Consider the following 14983-nt stretch of genomic DNA (forward strand, 5'->3'; position numbering starts at 1 on the left):
TCAGACTCAATCTTCGGGTTGTCACATTTTAGGCTTTTGATTTTAGTCAGTGTATATTGCATAGTTTGTTTTTGGTTTATTTTTGTTTGCTTAAGTATCTACAGTACATATTTATATGTGTAACAGTATATTTTCATTGACAGACTGCAGGTCATTGATACTTCAAACCTATACATGTGAAGGGAAAAATGTGTTGCCATTTAATGCAATGCAAACAGTTAAAGCTTAATATAAATGCTTTATCTTTTTGTCTTGCCATTATTTCTGGCATCAGAAACCCCTTTTCTATGACCAGCTAAAATCTACTTGGTTAGTAAAATGGCAGCGTTGGCCTAAAGGTTAGAAAAGCAAGCTTGTGATTAGATACCAACCCAATTCCCCCTTACCAGCAGGGTGAAAAGAAAAAAAAATGAGTGCTTGGCTCTCCCTCATTACCACCACTGAGCTGGCCTTAAGCAAGACCCTTAACTGGAACTCCTCCAGTGGAGCTGGCTCAGTCAAGAGCAGATCACACTGTGGTTGAACTGGGCTGTTTCCAGGTGTGAATGTGAGCGTTCTGCTCCCGGAAAAAGTGTGTATTGCTCTCAGGAAGTGAAACTTCCTTAAAAATGTAAAGGTCAACTGAAATAAAACACACCCCGTATCCAAAGCAGAAGATGAAAATAATGTTGTGACAGATAATGAGGACATGAGGTTGTTTGACTCGCTTTACACTCTTCAGTATAGCAATCCCATACATATTCATCACTGGGGTGAGCTTTTCCTGTAAGATCGGTCCTAAGAATAAAACTGATGAATATCCATCACTCCAGTTCACGAATTCTTCAGAGCATTTAAACCTGACTGCTGTCGAGTCAACAGGATGTAATCATTCTCAGGGCCCATTTGCTAAGGGGCTTTTCATCTATTGTCTGAGAGGCAATAAGAATGCCTGTAACATGAACTTGCTGTTAAGCTGCTGAAGGAACTTATCTATATTCAGGTTCAGTCCCCATAGCATTCCCGTTAGGATGGACAGTACTTACTGGAAATTAAATATGATTCACTATCATCTTAAGTTGAATGAACATCTAACTCAACAAAAGTTTAGTATTATAAACTTCACCTTCGTCTTTCAATGAGTTGATTGAATCAAAAATGTGCAATTAAACGAGAAATTGAAAATCAAGACCAATGCACACAGCTTCTTGAGCGCACGTTATGTATTAGCAAAAAAAAAACTGTTCTAGAATTTGTGCAGGAGTTGTTGACTTTAAAAAAAATACTTGTAATGGCAGATTTACAAATATAAAGAAGGACACAAAAAACACCTCCCATTCATATGAAAGCATTAGAAACATCACAAATACATTTTGGATGTGACCCAGTGGGATGACTATGAGAGGTAAAAAAAAAAAATCTTGCTAAATTGCACCATTTGCAAGATCTTTACCCAGAAACAAGGAAGTATTGCTACATCTGGATCTCTTCTCTTTGGGATCGTTTCTTGTACGCCTTTTCTGGAGGATTAACGATCACAAGAATCAATTCAAATGCTGTCATTTGGCAAATGCATGTGTCTAATCAGGAATTAGGGCCTTAATAATAAAATGGATGTGATGAGCATTTTCTTGTGCTGCTAAATCTTACAGACATTTCATTTAAAGCATGCAAATCAGGGCCAGATGAAATTAGCCAAGACGTGCGTGGGGGATGAGAGAAGTGTCGCTAGGGGTCGACGCCTTTTGTGGAACATAAGACCCATTTATCCCAAATTAGGGCGGGTTCACTTTGAAGTTCATCTTTGTGGGGAAGTGGTTAGAGTGCTGGGGGTGGGGGGGGGGGATGCCAGAAGTGGCAGATTGCTGAAACACAAATAGATGTTCAAGGCTCGTATTTTGAGGTGGTGATGAAACATTGCAGCAGAGTCTTTACTTCCCACTGTCAGTTCACACTGAGATGCAGTTGCCACACCAACGGCTGGCTGTATGAAGAGGAGCAAATTGATTTAGTTGACCTATAGCTATACTAATTTGAAGATCTATGTGCATTGCATTTAAGATCAATGCATTTCCGGTAACTCATGGCATTTTGTCTCTTTTGCCTAAGGAATATGATGACGGCTATGGAACATCTTATGATGACCAGGGATATGAATCGTATGACAACAACTACAGTAATCAAGGACAAAAGTAAGTGTATTTTATTTTTAGCACTTACGCCTGGGCATTGGGTTCTTGGTTATACAGCACAAGTTACAAAATTAGCACCACAATTCTCCACCTATGTCATAAAAACATATATATGTTATAAAAGAAAACACGGCTCTTGCATAATGCACTTCGCATTATTGGAATTTTTACCAATATTTCAATCAATTGTTCATCTGTTCAGATTGGAAATCTCTGCTGGACACACTTCACACCAGAGTCCATCATGGTATGGTGGAAAACCAGTAGAGGATGAAGCCTTGCATCTTTTACAGATTTTTTTTTTTTTGTGGATAAGATTGTGTTTGCATTGTCTCTCAAAATGTACATTTATGAGCATTATCTGATGACAGGGAGTCCTAGCTGGAGTCATGTTAAATGTTAATCTTCGAGTGCTTGAGGTAAATTTGAATTTTTGAAGTGTCTTGGCTTTAGAACAGCTGGATGCATGTTCATTAATAGTTGCTAGTTCTCCACCCAAAACGTATGTGTTCTAAACAGGATTAGAATATGTGAAACAATCTGATTCCTTGTAGACTCTCAAGTTCAAGAGTTCTGTTTATACATTTTATTGTTTTACCAATTTCTGTAGAATCAGTGGAGGGCTGATTGGACGTTACTTTCCAATTCATTGCTGCTTATTAGGTAAAAGGTGCATTTCTCATCTCAATTTAACAGTGGATCCTGCACAGCTGAATGCACATTGATTTTGATTTTGATTTTCTTACATCCAGAAAGCTATTACACCCCGCAAGCCACACAAGGTTAGCTTTTGCGTTGGCATGATGGTGTGCCACTGCATTTCATCAACACACAGCGTGCTACATGTGTGTATGCCTGCTTAATGACACTTCAACGAAGAACAATTGTTGCTACATTTAGTGTGTCAAAAATCAGATTGTATTGACAGCTGCTGAAAAGAAAGGAAAAGCAGACCGCAAAAAAAAAGAACATTACTCTGTCCCCTGGCTTTTGTGAGCACGGGTGGTCGATGTTTCCTTTTGTGAAGGTGATATATGTCACCGAGGCTTCATCCATCTTTTGTGCTACATCTTATTTTTTTTATTTTTTTTCTGGCCAGCTTGCACTCCCACACAAATACATCCTCTCTAACACTCAGAGGGATGTACCTTGAAGTGTTGCTAGTGTAGTATAGGGGGGGGGGCACAGGTCCGCCTCAGGAATCTGGAGCTATTTATTTTAAAAGCTGCCTCGTGAATAATGGTGGGAGTGTTTCAGTGACAATGGGAGCTGGGGCGAAGGGGGGGTTAGGGACGGCAGCGAAGAAAAATGGAGTGCATCATTTCGAGGCTGGAGGCTGGGTCTGCTCAAAGAGATTTTCATGTATGTAATCGGTTGGATACAAAGCACTATTAGAGCACAGACATTGAAGTCTGTGCTTCCAGAGACAGCTGATTCACTTACTCTTTGTCTTGTTTATGTGTCCTCAATTTGGTTGAGCATTGACTCTTACTGCAGGCTGACATTGCCCATGCACACGGCATTAAGCTCGTCGGATTGACTTGATTTGTGCATGAAGATAAAGTATATTGTGTGCCATGTTTTTGTTTTGTTTTTCCCTTTGGGTGGATGCTCATGTTTATCAATATAAAACATTGTTATTCTATCAAAAAAAGCCACTGGTATTTTGCAGCCAAACAATTTTATATGCACAACCTTTAATAATTGCATTCCACTTATTGCTTTATAACTGTATTTCTGAGTTGCGTGGTGCAATGTAATATTGTCCTCGCATAGCCTCCTCCTCACAGCCGCAATCCTGCTTAGCTTTGTGATGGACAAAAGTGCTTTATTTTCACCCCGAGCCTGAGGAAAACCAGCAGGTCCCAGCTGCACCAGCTCCTCCAAGGGAGTGTGTCCATGTATGTGGCTTTTATGGGTGTGTGTGTGCATGTGGATGACAAGTCTCCTAACAATGTTTCTCAAAGCCCAAGGAGCTCCCAGTCACCAATGTGAGCTCTGACTGTGTGCCAGGATTTCAGTTGCCGGAAGATAACAAGCAGAACAATTTACAATCTCTCTGTCGTGGTATTACCCCGATGGCTTCTGCGTGAAAACAGCCCTGGCATTTGTGAACATAAAGGAAAAGAAAGCGAGTGGTTTTGAAGGGCTGCTGTTCTTCAAAGAGTGTAAGGCTCCGTCAGTGGATTGACTGATACCTCCATTCTCTTGAAATATGAAATGCATTCCAAAAGTGCATTCAGCATGAAATGTTAATGTCAGCTTTAGGTGGCTAACAGAGTGTTGCTTGTCACTCAGATGATTTGCATATTCTAACTGCTATTATTTGATATATGTTTAAATTTTGAAGAAGAATTCACATTCTTCAACAGAGAAATGTGTTGGATTTAAGACAATATATTAACAATTTATTAATTTATTAATTGTTTTAGACATTTGTAAACCAAAAACTAACATCCCCTAATTCCATCATATGAATGTTAAGATTCACCACTCTTTTATCCTTCTAACTTATTTATTTGCATACAAATAATAAATAGACTACTGGCTGGCTTTCAATGCTATTTCCTGCCTTTGTTGGTGCATTATTAGCATGCTAATGTCACAGGCCATGAAATCAAATTATTTGCACACACAAGACACAAACAAAGCAAAACACACTTCTACTAAAGTAACTAAACTATTAAAAAATTAAAGACTTATGAAGATGAATTATTAATTTCATCCCAATATACATTGTTTTGTGTGACACTAAGATCTTCTCCTTCAGTGAGAGCACAGTAATGTTCTATGTGATTTCATCGTTTCACTGTGAGTAATTGCATTAATTCACAGCTGGCTAATTATATCTTTATTAGTGAATCAGATTTCATGTGCTAATTCTATGCCTTGCATTGTATGCTTTGCAATGTAATGCACATTAAACACTATTTGTATCAAACACCTGCTAGCCTAACCAATGCCAAATTTGATGACAACCTGTGTAACTATACTCTAGGAGTGTGTATTTAACTTTATTAGCAAAGAAAATGAGATGCCGCTTCAGGGAAATGGGAGGTATGTCAGAAGTGACACAGAGTTTAGTGTCGATGTGGGATTGCAGCAGGGAAAAGCTCTGAGCCCCTTTTTGTCCACCATGGTGATGGATAGGCTAATGGACATGAGGTGAGACAGGAAGCTCCTTGGAATATGATGTTTGCAGATGATCAGCAGGGAGCAGGTAGAGGATAATTTAGAGAAGTGGAGGTCTGCTCTAGGAAAGAGAGGAATGAAGGTGAGCAGGCGTAAACAGAGTACATACTTCATGTAGTTAGGGTCAACAGTGCAGAGTGATGGAGAATGTGGAAAGGAAGTGAATAACCGTGTGCAGGCAGGCTGGAATGGGTGGATGAAAGTATCTGCAGTGGTGAGGCCAGCCATGATGGACGGCTTAGAGACAGTGGCTCTGAGGAAAAGACAGGAGGCGGAGCTAGAAGTGGCAGAGATGAAGATGCTGAGGTTCTCCCTGGGAGTGACCAGTTTGGATAGGATTAAAAATTAGGCAATACAAGGGACAGTGAAGGTTAGATGTTTTGGAGACAAGGTCAGAGAGACCAGACTTCGATGGTTTGGACATGTCCAGAGGACAGACGGGGACTATATCGGTAGAAGGATGCTGAGGATGGAACTGCCAGGGAACAGGGCTAGAGGTCGACCCAGGAGAAGATACATGGACGTAGTGAGGGAGGACATGAGAGTGGCTGGTGTTGGAGAGGACGATGCAAAGGACAGGGTGAAGTGGAGACCATTGATTTGATGTGACAACTTCTGGCGGGACAAGTCCAAAGGAAAAGAAGAAGACACAGCCCAGACTAGATACTGCAACAGGCCTTGGCGAGACTGGCTCTCTCAGCTCGGCTGTGATCAAAGCACTATTTCATACTTGACACCTCAGAGACTGCAAGCTGTTGACACCTTGCCCCTTCCCTTGCATTTTGCTTTGGTACGCTACATCTTAGACTCCATCCGGGGGCTGGAGGGCGAGAGTATAGCTGTGTGACAGTGTTTTAAAGGGCAGACTCATCCCTGAGGAACAACTGTAAATTTTATTACAAGAGATGGAGGCGAAGGAGAAGAAGAGAGGAGAGTAGCTGCAGCCTAATGGTGCAACAGCCTAGAATTAATTGCTTGAAAGAGCTCCGAAACTGCTGAAAACAAGTATCATTATCAAACACACACACCATAGCATCTTCCTTGAGGCCAACTGAGATATGGACATTTGATATGCGACGCATGGGGAAGATTTGCATTGGGAGATGTGAGACAACGGCCACCAGCTAGAGCTGCCTCAACATTCAAGTCACAGAAAGGAATGCTACTGAACATGCTGTTGTCCGTGAATCATTGAGTTCCCAGCTAAGAGGTGGGCTGAAAATGCAGACAAAGGAACAATTTACGGTCTAGATGTGTTATAACTACGTGGTGCTGCAAATGGTGAGATGTGTTGTAGTCACTATGGGAACAACAGGTTAAGTAAACGTGCAATCTTGCATACCGTATTAAACAGGAATCCATTTATCAGCTCCAATGAGGCGATGCGGCTCTTTATTTAGACGGTATAATGTGCACAGCATGATTCACCCACAAACAACCATGAATTTTTAAAACACATAGTTCTTAGTCTGCAATGCTCTGGCGACACATTAGGGGTGTACCCCACCTCTCACCCATAGCCAGCTGGGATAGGCTCCAGCAAGTCCTGTGACCCGCAAAGCATAAAAGGTGGCTGTAGGTGTGACAATGATCTCATCTATAAGTACATTGTTTAGATTATTATTTTAATGAATTGATCACAAAAAACGAACAGGTTGACAATAGCGTCCCTATAGCCTAGCTTGCAGATGACATGTCTAACAATGGTAATTCAACAATGTCCCAGCAAATTCTACATTTTACTCCTTTGCAATGTTGCAGTTCTTTAGATTACATTTACAAAGTGGTCCTTTGCCTGCCATCTAAAAAAAAAGGCCATATATAAATGTCTGTTGTCACTTCAGCTGCTTTCTTTGCATTGTTTCTACTCGCCCGTAATGCAATGCATTTGACCAGCCTGGTTTTGTCAGTGCTACTTATTTGATGTCTCCTTCTTTTGTCATGGCCCTCAGGCAGACAACACCCGTTTAGTACAATGGGAATTTAAGCATTGTGTTTTTTTTTTTTCTTGATACAGATTGCCTGTGTTAGCTGCCTGTTTCTGGAATGCCTGCAGTGCTTCGCAGATGCACCTCGATGCTATTTTCTAGGTAGACAGTTGTCAAGATGAATGACAACCGCCGTGTCGGGAATAAGGTTGTTTGAGCAGAAGGCAGGCAGGATTTATGCCACTGTTTCTGTCTTGGAACAAAACGAGGCAGAGCTTGTAGTGTAAATGTAATGTCCCTCGATTAGAAAGGTTCTTATTGTGATAACTATGGAGAAGAAAATGACAAACTGTGGATTCTAAGATCACTTATTTGTAAGATGGAATGTATGCCAAAGGTCGTTTTGTCCTTTGTGGTTCTATGGTACGGGTCGACATTGCAGGTAGTCATCACACTAAGAAATCACAAGGAGCGTTTCTCTTTTAAATTCTGAGTTTCATTTTAAATAAATTGTTTAAAACAAAAAAAGTTTTTTTTTCAAATTTTCCTTGTATTCCTGACTGAAAATCACAAGTAAGCCAGTGTAGACAGATCATTCATAATGAGGCATGTTCACCTTTTCAGTCTTGTGCCAAGAATGCATGAAAAAAAAAGAAACATTAGCCCCATTACTGTGCATGAGGCCCATCAAGGACATATTTTGAATCATGAACAGTCAACACGTTCAATATACGCAGAATATGCTAACAGAAGGAATCAGCCTCTATCATCATCAAAACAGACACTGTTACCTCGGCAACCCCATGTAATGTCCTACTAGATTTCTTCTAATTTATCACAGAGGACTGGAAGAGTAATGGTGATGTAGGAACACAAAGTCCACTAGGGACGTGTACTACATCATTCAGATTTAACACCACCATCTGTTTCAGGGCGCCCAGGACTGGCAACATCAGTGCTTAAGACGGAACATTTTTAGAGATGACAGATGCTCTGGAGAGACGGGGTGTTTACCTGTGGAGAAGGAGGCTTGGAATCAGATGCCTGATGAAAGAGACATACTTATCTAATAAGTGTTGTATTTGCACCTGCCTTATTTTATGTATTCTTTATTTCCTTTTCTTTTATTTATTGGCCAGTGGATGCCTTCTACAGTCGAAAGGCACATCAAAAGCTATCCTATTTAGAAAGTCAAAGCCCTTTCACACCTATGAGGCACCTCACTTCATGTTTGTGTTCATGCAGCCAGCTTCACTCCTGAAAAGGCAAAGTTGTGATTTCTGATCAGTAATGATAAATGTAGAATGTACAACGCAGTGGAGATGAGTGCTCATCAACTTCAGTTTCATTGTTTTTTTTTAACTATTTATTATTAATTATGTTTTTGGCCTCACATGATGCCTCCAGTTACTTCCAGTAAGGCAACATCATCAGCTTATTTGACTGAATGTTTCCTCCGTATGATGATATTTTTTTTTTAGATAAGCTGAATGTTGAACTATGCATTATATTCTATATAAATCTATTTGTTTAATTAGGTGTTTTATTGTTGAGGATGACAACCTCTCCCAATTTGCCTCTACATTTTAGCATAATGTGAACTGTAATTATTTAGTATGTTGTCGGCTCTGGTTTCGAAGAACACGCCATGCTGAGCCAGAACTTGTATTCAGTTGTCTCTCTGTCTCCCGCTCTTCTCCCTCCTTCCAAAGAGTGGTGTCAAGGATACTGCAGCGACTTGGCATCTGTGGCAGATGTATGGTGGCACCTCTGTCACCGGGGCTGACTGGAAACCTGCGCTCAGAGCGACGACAGCTGTCCTCGCCACCTGGAGGGAGACTATTTTAGTGTGTGTGTGTGGGGAGGGGGGGCTGACTCGCCACTGCTGGCTTGATATTGTTTGTGGTTGAATGATGAACTGTGTAAAATGTATGCTAAGCCTGACTTAAGGCGCAAGCCTCTGTGGAGAGCTGTCTCATGTCTCATTTAGCTGCCATAGTGCTCTTGAGGAGAATCCATCTGTTGGCCACAATTGGTCATGTACTCATGTTGTCTTGCTTATCCTTACCAGGAAACTGTTTCCAAGAAGCCACTGAGTTTGTCATGTTGCAGCTGTTTAGAAGCAATATAAGTAAAGGGGGCGGCTGCCTATTCCTCAGATATGTCTTGCATTGTGGAACATTTTACAGTTGCATCGACAACGTTTTGGTATTTCTGCTCCGTTGGTGAAGGGTGAACACATTATGTTTGCTACGATCGCACGAAAGAACAGTTTAATCCAAATATAGGTTTTGGTCAAACTGCTGCCAATGTATTTAATACACTAGAAACAGTCCAAATAAAAGTGCTTTATAATACATTTTTGACAATGTTTCAAACATTCAAATCAGCAGGAAGCACTTTTCATCAGCAAAATGTTGCTAATGAAATATATTATCTAGATATAAATATTTTAAAATGTAAATGAATAACATTAAACATATTATAACCCTATATGTAATGGGAAATATAAGAATAAAGTAAGTAAGGAGAAGCTGGTATATTGTAAATATTCTACAGAAATGTTTTAAACGTTTGTTTCCAAATTTTGTAGAATTTTAGTAAAATACATGAAGTAAATGGCAAAAGTATCTTAATTATGTAACTAAATTGTAGCACTTGACAATGAGTCAAACAGCGTGGATGGTGCCTTCAGCGCTCTAATCTGGCGAGCAGAGAGGTGTTGCTGTCAGGGTCTGACAGGCAGCAGGAGAGGACCCAGCTGTGATGGCTGGTGCCGACACAATGGCAGCTTTATGATGAATTGCCTCTCTTGAATGATGGTGCGGTTACTGAACGATACAGACGCAGGATTGTGCTGTCAGCATCGGCGATTGCAAATAAATAAATAAATAAGCGAGAAATGTGCAACTTGGCTCCCAACCCCCCCCCCCCCCCCCCGTTGTTTTTTTTCATTAAAGTTGCCACCCCGCATAGGTCTCTATATGCAGTTGTGTGAAACTGAAGCTTTGTGAGGAGCATCGGAGGAAATTTCCTCGTGGAACAACAAATGTGACCAAAGCTCCTCTTCTTTGTTTTCCTTCTTTTTTTATTGTATTTGCTTTATTATCACTGCATAACTCGTATGTAAATTCATTATTATTTCCTGGAAGCTGTTCTAGAACTGCCGTGCAGTAAATACATAATATTTCTTCTGTTCACAGCTCAGACGACTACTATGAGTACGGACACAGCGGCGAATCATACGACTCTTACGGTGAGTTCAACAAAACTTTTACTTCAATGATTTTTGATTACGAGTTCTTGGCTGCAAAAAACAAAAGTTGCGTCTTCAGCACTGATGAATCCGGTGACTGCGGAGAAGTGTCAAAAGCAAGCTGCAGAATCATTTAAGAGCTGCATTCCTCCTCTTTTACGTCAATCAAAGCTGCTTAAACCACACGTGAAAAAGAGTCATCCCTTCATTTGATCCATAGCTAGTGTGCTCGCACCTACCCGCAACAAACGTTCACACAGAGGGAGCAACTCTGCTGTTTAGCGTTTTTGTGTGTTAACAAGCCAGATTCAATGAGGTGCCAGATAATAGCCAGAAGTTTATTATCAGAGCAATGCATTTTAGCTGAAAATGACCCTGTGATGTTCTTTATCACGTTTCCCGCGAGCAACATACCTAACATCCAACTTAACACGCTCTCATCTCACCAAGGAGCCTTTTTATTCAAGCGCTGTTTTCAAAGCAAATGAATGTTGTTGGCTGTGTTTTGTGCCGCGGCGTGCGGCTCTGCAGCTGAACGAAAGCGACAGAAGTTAGTTTCATGACTGATTTCAGATCCAGGCTGTGTCTAAAAGAAGCTACGTATAGCTCCGGCATTCGGACTATCTTAACGCCACTGAGGTACCTTTGAGCAGCGCTGAGTCAGTGGTCTTTGACAGCATTTAGAGAAAAGTGGGCCAAGGTCATTTTGCACTTGAGTGATAGTAGAGCAATTATAAAGTTGTCCATGCTGCTGTACAGCTGAATGCGGATACTTGTCTGTCCAAGCATGTGTATGAAAGTAGCTGCTATGCATCATTATTTAAATGATTACAGGATTACTCACATTTTTATTCATTACAAGTAAATATTTTGCCATTTTAAGATCCTGATGCAATTATCACTGACGCTGTGGTGCTGGGATTTGCGCTATAATCTCTCTTCCAGAGGTTCTGGGTTTAAATCCCGATGTGCAGAGTTTGTGAGTTATTACGACCTCAACCTTGCGGGTCACAGGTGTTGCTAGAGCCTATCCCAGCTGACTATGGGTGAGAGGCTGGGTACACCCCGGGCACGTCGCCAAGATTGCGGGACCACACAAAGACAGACAACCACTCATACCTACGGACAATTTGGAATGATCGATTGATCTAAATTACAATGTTTGTGGAGGTGGGAGGAAACCGAAGAACCCGGAGAAAATCCATGCAGTCACGGGGAGAACATACAAAATTCACACAGATAGGAGTCGAACCTGGACCCTTCTTGCTGTGAGGCAAAAGTGCTAACCACTGTGCCACCACGCTGCCGACTGTATCACGGCTATTTGAAGTATTTGCCATGGTTATGACAGAGAAAAGACCTAAAAGCACATATGAATACAAATGTCACTTTCAGTTCAATTCATCGAACAGCTCAGAGCGGAAAGGATGATCTGTCTCTCTGAGATGAAATGGAGAGTAGTTTAAGGCCCATCCAACGCCATAAGGATTAGATATAGCAAATGAGTGGATGGTTTCTTGATATGTTTTTCATTAAAATGTAAATATATGTGCTCCCAATGGGCAAACTAATAAATATGATACATATTTTATCATCCGGAGGATATAATATATTGAAGACATGCATGCGTTTGTTTTATTCTGTAGGGATTTTTAATGTGTTTTTTTTGGAAGGAAAAGCTAATAAAAACTTCCCCAACTTTTCTGACCATATAAATAGAAGTATACACCTTCAACTCATTAATGTGCTGTGAAGCGCCGCGTAAAATAAAAACCGCTGCCGCTTGGGTCACAGAAACAAAAAGGCAGCAGCTCAAAGAAAAACAGATAAACAGTGCTGATGTGCCTCCTTGCTCTTGAAACACAAGGTTACCTTGGTCTATTTCTTCAAAGTGACTGTTAGTGATGGGGTGACAGGTTTAATTAAGGGGTATTGGCTATGTGCTTGCAACAGAAGGCCTGTACACAGGGAAAAAACAAAAACAACCCTTTGTGAGTCTCAGCTCAAGGGAAGTCTCAGCGCTTGCTGGAGATCAGACAAACGGTGCCATCGATAGTGGCACTTTCACACTGAGAAGTGCCAGGGGGTGAAGAGGGGCTGATTTGGACTCATGGTAATTGTGACCTTTCTTGCTTAGAGCCCCTAAACGGGGCCTTTTCAAGTAGCTATTTTATCCTTTCATTCAATTATCTGAGATGCGTCCTTCCAGGAGAGCTCTTGTATGATTCAATGGCGTGAAACTGGGCTTTTGTTCCGAGATGAGCAGCATCGATTCCAGACACTCACAAAGTTGTTTTTTGCTGCATTATTTATATCGAAGACCGGCATATTTGTGATATTTACATGGTGCTTGAAAGACTCTAACAATGTTTAAATGAATGAATGGATATGACGCCTCTGTATTGACTCTGCATCTGTTTCTGTTTCTTTCGTCTCCAGGCCTGGACGAGTGGGCAAACAACCGCGGCAAAGCACCGTCAGCACGAACAACCAAGGGAGCGTACAGAGAGCAGCCGTACTCCAGATATTGAACTGTTTATACAACCAACACCTGAGTCCTCATGGCTGTTTCAACCCAAGTAATGGATTTTTTTATGGACGCTCCCACGTTTTTAGAATTGAGAACTAAACCGCAAATGAAACAAATGAAATTGAGACACAGAAGGAGTTAGGAGTAAGGAACTGCCCAGGCCTTTAGATTAAGAAAGACTGCATAGCACATTAAGTTTCTCTCTCAGCTACGTGATTGTGAAGAATGACATTGTATCAAGCAACTTTTCGCGGGAATGATTAGTGACTCACAATAAGCCGCTGATACAATCGTTCTGCAGAGCTGCCGGCGCAACTGAATTTATCACTCTCAATTCTTCAAACCTTGAACTGCGTATTGTAGTAGCTTAGTTCTAGGAAAGTGCAGTACTGTAGATATCTTTTCTGAGGGGTACTCGGTAAAGTTGTCTCCCTTGTATATGAAACATTTACAAATTGAAAATGAGAATTCATATTGTATACATATTGCTGTTTCTTCCTTTTTTGTAAGATAAAAGGTATTTAGTGTTAAAGGGCTTATAAAAGCATGGTGTGCAACTGTGGATAACGTCAACTGTTTAATTCTGAAGAAGCCCATGTGGTTGTGTTCATGATTCTCGCCCTATAACACACACACTAATAATATTATAACAGCCACTCATAATTTCTGTACAGACCAAAACAGTCCAGGAGCTTTTTTGTATGTGTGTTTTTTTTTTTTTAACTTTTGATTTAAATGAGTCATTTTGATGTCATTGTTTGATTTAATACGATACAAATACCTTTCTGACCTTGTAGGGATAACAATACTAAAGTACATACTATATTAATTTTTAGCTCATGTAAGCCCTTTAATATTTTCTTCTTTGTTGATGCTAAATAAACATTTTGAAAGAAAACACTTGTGTTGAAGAGAATAATTATGGCCTCATTAAAAAGCCTTATAATTTAAACTAACAAACCCCAAGTGAAAAGGATAAATTTGGAGCATCCATCAGATGAAGGTCTGTTAATTTAAACACAATGCAGAGTTGTATTGAGTTAGAAACAAAATAAAACAACATATGCATGCGCACAAAGCTTCAGATGCTTCCAATATGCTCAAAGTGCAAGCAGCATGTCTGTGACCTCGTAAATGACCTTAGCAATCTGATAAAAAAAAAAAAGATTTCCTATTTATATTTGAACCCCATGTGATGCATTTTATAGGAAATCGCTCCGACTGAGATTTGTTGAATTTGGCGATAACGGCAATGCGTCTCTTGAAACTCTCTCCTCTCTGTTTGTTCGTATAATTCAATGTGAAGCGAACGCTGATCACGTCAAGCATCATCCGTAAACACACATTAATGCTACGAGTGTTTACCCTGGCACAAACGGCGCCAAGGCCTTGACCTCAAAGTCGCGTTCGCTTCAGTACAGGTGGGGGGGGGGATTGCTCTCTTCTTGTTTTGCTCTTTCTGTTCTCCACCGGTCACGTGACCTTCTCCCAGTCGTTTAAAGAGCCTGCCTTTGTCCCGTCCCGTTAAAGCGACTCTAAATGACCCCCAGCTGACCTCCGCAGAGAGAGGATGGCAGTAGCTGTTTAAAAAGACCTCCACCCCGCAAGGTAAACAACCTGATCCAGTTTAACCTCTCCCCTAACATAGTTGAACATAAAACCTCTCTAAACTTAAATGCAATATGGTTTCCTGTCTCTGTTAAGTCACACAGCTGGGAATAATTAGATTTATGTAACTAAAAACTGTAAACAAGTATGATAAATAGCAGTAATATTTCAAATGACTGTGAAATAACGTTATCCTAAGACTTTGATCAAATGTATCCTCTGTTACAATCATTGAACCATGTCTTGGCATTTGTTTTCTCAATGCGAGTGATCAATGATGCTTGTTATCAACTTTCAT

The 14983-nt window shown here is 40.6% G+C and overlaps 1 protein-coding gene across 1 annotated transcript in view; it reads left to right on the forward strand.

The window, feature by feature from the left end:
* khdrbs3 (KH domain containing, RNA binding, signal transduction associated 3) overlaps positions 1 to 13078 on the forward strand; it is a 66037-nt gene extending 52959 nt beyond the window's left edge. The window contains exons 7-9 of the mRNA XM_068747389.1: positions 2089 to 2171; positions 10495 to 10547; positions 12987 to 13078. Coding sequence (XP_068603490.1) covers positions 2089 to 2171; positions 10495 to 10547; positions 12987 to 13078 — 228 coding nt within the window. The remainder of the gene's footprint in view (positions 1 to 2088; positions 2172 to 10494; positions 10548 to 12986) is intronic.
* Positions 13079 to 14983: the final 1905 nt, after the last annotated feature.

Source organism: Brachionichthys hirsutus, chromosome 13 (genome assembly GCF_040956055.1).
Source record: "Brachionichthys hirsutus isolate HB-005 chromosome 13, CSIRO-AGI_Bhir_v1, whole genome shotgun sequence".
In the NCBI taxonomy this organism is placed as follows: Eukaryota; Metazoa; Chordata; class Actinopteri; order Lophiiformes; family Brachionichthyidae; genus Brachionichthys; species Brachionichthys hirsutus.